The sequence below is a fragment of the Carya illinoinensis genome, chromosome 6 (assembly GCF_018687715.1).
Source record: "Carya illinoinensis cultivar Pawnee chromosome 6, C.illinoinensisPawnee_v1, whole genome shotgun sequence".
In the NCBI taxonomy this organism is placed as follows: Eukaryota; Viridiplantae; Streptophyta; class Magnoliopsida; order Fagales; family Juglandaceae; genus Carya; species Carya illinoinensis.
Window position 1 is genome coordinate 23,340,649 of NC_056757.1, and position 4,631 is coordinate 23,345,279.

Sequence of the window (4,631 nt, forward strand, 5' to 3'; positions counted from 1 at the left end):
CTTGCTTTTTTGTACTCTTTGGTTTTTTTTTGTCCTTCTTTCAACTATAATGCGAATAAGATTTACGTTAAATTCTTTAACTACTTTTATTCTAATTTTGAACTGATATTCCCTTTTTGAAATTAATAATGCAATGGAGAGGTGTACGATGTTGCGTATAAAATTGTATTTGACTAAAGTAATCCCAGGGATGTACAGTGAAAAAAAAAAAAAAAAAAGAAGCTATGGCAATGATGAGAGGGAGGGGCAAAGTGGGCGCAGGATAAGCATGTGGACATTGCCTTTAGAATGCACGCTGGCTTGCCCATTCTAAAGTGCCTTAAAACATATTCTTCTTAAAGTTGCAAAAAATAAAAAATCTTACATGGTTAGTCACATTTTACAGATAGAATTTACAGTGAATGAATATCACTTTCTTTTTTGTTGTTGTGGAGAATATCAAAAGCCACAAACGTCCTGAGGTTGTAGTTATGGCATTCTTTGATATATTCACTCTTCCTAATTTGACTGCTGTTTTTGTCATATTATTTGAGATGTATATCGATTATGGAGCTACCTTTTTCTGAGCTTTTGTTTGGTTGACTCCGGGTGAATGTGTTTTATGTGGATTTGATGGGATTACAGTGTCTTGATTTTTTGTTTGTCTGTCCAAATCACATCGTGTATGAACTTTGACTGAAAGGCAGACTTTGGACGACTGTCGATCTTCTGAGTTTCTGTTACTTTAAGATTATATATGTGAAACTCGGATAGCTTCCACCCACAGCAAAAGCTCTTGGTTTTCTTGCATTCTTGAATATCCTCTCCCCATGTTTTTTTTTTTTTTTTTTTTATCTGCTTTCTTCTTTACTTCTCTATGTATGTTTATGAGTTAGTTTGCGAGGTTGAGACTGGCTGGGTATATCTATAGTTGGGGGTACTGAGTTGGGAAAATTTAATTTAGGAAATAGGTTGTCTTGATTGTGTTCTTGCCTGACAACTTTGCCTGCTGTTGGATGAGGAAGGTCTTATAATCTAGGCGCGCTCTCAAAGAATCTCTCTTTTCGGTCAAGAAGGTGTATGTTAAGGAGCATCTGATGAACACATAGAGCCAAATAAAAGGATTAGTCATGAAGTTTATGAAACTCGGATCTCGTCCAGATACTTTCTATACTACTGAGGCTGTAAGGTAAGAGTACCTCCGCTTGAACAAGTGGTTACATTTTAACTCAAGGAATATACTATACGAGTTTCTTTTTTCTTAATTCAGGTCAGTCTCCTCTGAAGTCTCTAGTGATCTTATAATTCAGGTGAATGGAAGCAAATACTTGCTTCACAAGGTAAAGTTAGAAACCTTTCATGAGAACTTTTAATCTTTGTGTTTAGTTTAGGATAATTTAGTTTGATAAATGATGCTATTCAGTTAAAAAATAATCTGTGTTCTCTTAAAAGTGACTCATATGCGTTCATGGCACAGTTTCCTGTTTTGTCCAAGTGTTTGCGCCTGCAGAGGCTGTGCTCTGAATCTCCCGAATCCTCACAAAATCAAATATTCCAACTTCCCGATTTCCCTGGTGGCGTTGAAGCATTTGAATTATGTGCAAAGTTTTGCTATGGTATTACAATTACACTCAGTGCCTACAACATTGTATCTGCTCGGTGTGCCGCTGAGTATCTGCAGATGACAGAGGATGTTGAGAAGGGGAACCTAATATACAAGCTGGAAGTTTTCTTCAATTCCTGCATTCTTCACGGGTGGAAGGATTCCATTGTGACATTACAAAGCGCCAAAGCCTTTTATTTGTGGTCAGAAGACCTTGCAATAACAAGCAGATGCATTGAAGCAATTGCTTCAAAAGTCTTAAGTCACCCCTCAAAGGTTAGTTTGTCACATAGCTATTCCCGGCGGGGGAGGGACGATATATCATGCAACGGTGCAGAGAGTCAGAGATATAAACCAGAAACGATGGGTTGGTGGGCAGAAGATATAGCAGAATTGGGCATAGACCTTTATTGGAGAACCATGATAGCAATTAAATCTTGTGGAAAGGTACCGTCTAATCTTCTGGGAGATGCATTGAGAATCTATGCCTCCAAATGGCTGCCCAACATATCAAGGGATGGATTTGTGAATAAGGAAGCAGCATCAGACTCTGATTCAGACTCAATTGTTGGGGTAACATCAAAGCATAAGCTGATCTTGGAATCAATAGTAAGCTTACTCCCAGCAGAAAAGGGTGCTGCTTCTTCTGGTTTCCTACTTAAACTCTTGAAGGCAGCCAACATCCTAAATGCTTCTTCTTCTTTAAAGATGGAATTGGCCAGAAGAGTGGGTCTTCAGTTAGATGAAGCAAGAGTCAGTGATCTGTTAATACCCTCTCTATCATATTCGAATGACACACTATATGATGTAGACATAGTCATGACCATATTGGAGCAGTTCAAGTTACAAGGACAGAGCCCCCCAACTAGTCCTCCAAGATCAAAGCTGAAAATTGAAAGGAGAAGGTCTCGGTCTGCAGAAAATATTGAATTTGAGTTCCAGGAGAGTAGGAGGTCCTCTTCAGCTTCTCATAGCTCAAAACTGAAGGTGGCAAAGCTTGTAGATGGGTATCTTCAAGAGATTGCTCGGGATGTGAGTTTGCCTTTATCAAAGTTTATTGCAATATCTGAAGCCATTCCCCACTTTGCAAGGCTGGACCATGATGATCTCTACAGAGCAATTGACATTTATCTCAAGGTAAATTAACATGATGGCCACCTGATTTTTCAGATTGTCCATAATTCACAGTAATAGATCAAAATTTTTCAGGACACATATCACTGTCACATAGTGGAATGTGGATCACTATTTCCAGTAGATAACCAACTCTTATGACCTTGAAGTCTTGTCGCCTCACAATTTGTTTGCAGTTAGGATTAGGCTGAACGAGCCAAATTTTGGCATATGTGGAATTTTGTTTTGGATGGTAGTACCAGAATTTCTGTAACTAAGGGTCTGTGGTTTGATGTGATTCAGATTTCATTTGCTGACCTATAAATATTTCCCAAAAACATGCCTAGATAATAAATAGGATTTATAATTGCACATCTTATATTATTTCCTAGGCAGGTGAAAAAGTTGAAAAATCGTGTCTGCAATCTTATTTGGCTTACTGTCAATTTTCTTTGATTTAGACTTCTACTTCATAGGAACAATTGAAAATCAGCAGGATTTGACTGGTGTGTCTTCCTTATTTTTCTTTGAATTAAAGAAATGGAAAACAAACTATATGCGTGTGTGTGCGTGTGTGAATTTCAGATCACTATTGTTCTTATCCCTGAAAAATCCAGGCTCATCCAGATCTCAACAAGAGCGACAGGAAAAGGTTGTGTCGAATCCTAGACTGCAAAAAGCTATCAATGGAGGCGTGCATGCACGCTGCACAAAATGAGTTACTCCCCTTGAGAGTGATAGTGCAAGTTCTTTTCTTTGAGCAAGCGCGGGCCGCCATGACTGGTGGTAAAGTGACTGAGCTGCCTAGCAATATTAAGGCACTCTTGGCCACACAAGGAATTGATCCATCAAGGCCTCCAGCACCATTAAGTACCACTACCACCATTCTAGCTGAGGACCAGTGGAGCGTCTCTGGCCTTAAATCACCAAAGTCAAGCATGTCAACTTTAAGGATGAAGCTGGCCGAGGATGATGACTTGGATGACCATGACATTAGCAGACATGCTAGGCTTAAGACTCCCTCTGCTCTTCCTAACAGACCCAAAAGGATGTTCAGTAAGTTGTGGTCCATCAACAAAAGTGCCAGTGAAAAGAACTGAGTGATTTTTGTTTATTTTGCGCTTGGAGATGGTTAATTTTAAGGAGGTAACATATACTCTAGTTCTTCTTTTGTTCTGCACAATGCCTAGTAATTTTGAGGGAAAACCACTTGAGATTCTTCATGGGCATTGTAATCTATTGGAATAAGAAACAGTATTATCAAGATGTGAGAGATATCACTTGATGGCTGCAACTATTCTATGCTAGCACATTCCAAATTCAGCAAGCTCAATCAGTGGGATGTGCCCAGAGCTTCTTAGTCAATAGAATATGATATGGGTCTTCTTTTTATACAACCACTCAATATGTTTGTTAGTGATATTTACTCAATATGTTTATTAGAACTTGGGAAGTATTCAAATCTACATATGCAATCCTTAGCCACATGCGTATTCAATCTATTCAGCTGTCCATAACAAAACTTACAGGTTGGACAATAAAGAAAAAAGTACAAATATAAAAATTAGATGCTAGATGGTTGTTGCCATATAATTTCCAGTCATATTATCTTTAAAGCAGGTGCCCTTTCAATCAAAAAAATGGAACAAATAGTGTCCAAATACAGTATCCAATAAACGGAAAAGTGCATGCGCCTTGAGGGCTGAGGTACCATATATTATGGTTCGACCCGGATGGTAGCTCATATAGATATCTTCAAGCTAAAGTTCGACGGCTACTAAAATTGTTGCAGATTATGAATCAACCCTCCCTTAGATACCACTAAATTCTAATCGATGGGAGGGGATTCAGAACTTCGCCCATCGGATCTTAATTCTCATGCACCTAACACTGCTCTACATAAAATGCCAACGTTTCTTATTACATTCCAGACCAG

General features: G+C 38.6%; 1 protein-coding gene across 2 annotated transcripts; it reads left to right on the top strand.

The window, feature by feature from the left end:
- Window positions 1-252: 252 nt before the first annotated feature.
- Window positions 253-4,117, top strand: LOC122313600 (BTB/POZ domain-containing protein At1g67900-like). Of its 2 annotated transcripts, none has more exons than XM_043128748.1 (5): window positions 253-367; window positions 1,005-1,168; window positions 1,250-1,319; window positions 1,457-2,719; window positions 3,313-4,117. In XM_043128748.1, exons 2-5 carry the CDS (start codon window positions 1,110-1,112, stop codon window positions 3,793-3,795), a joined length of 1,875 nt encoding a protein of 624 aa, XP_042984682.1. In that variant the 5' UTR covers window positions 253-367; window positions 1,005-1,109; the 3' UTR covers window positions 3,796-4,117. The 2 variants fall into 2 exon arrangements, with proteins under 2 accessions (XP_042984682.1, XP_042984681.1); XM_043128747.1 differs by having other exon boundaries at window positions 317-461.
- The last annotated feature ends 514 nt before the right edge of the window (window positions 4,118-4,631 follow it).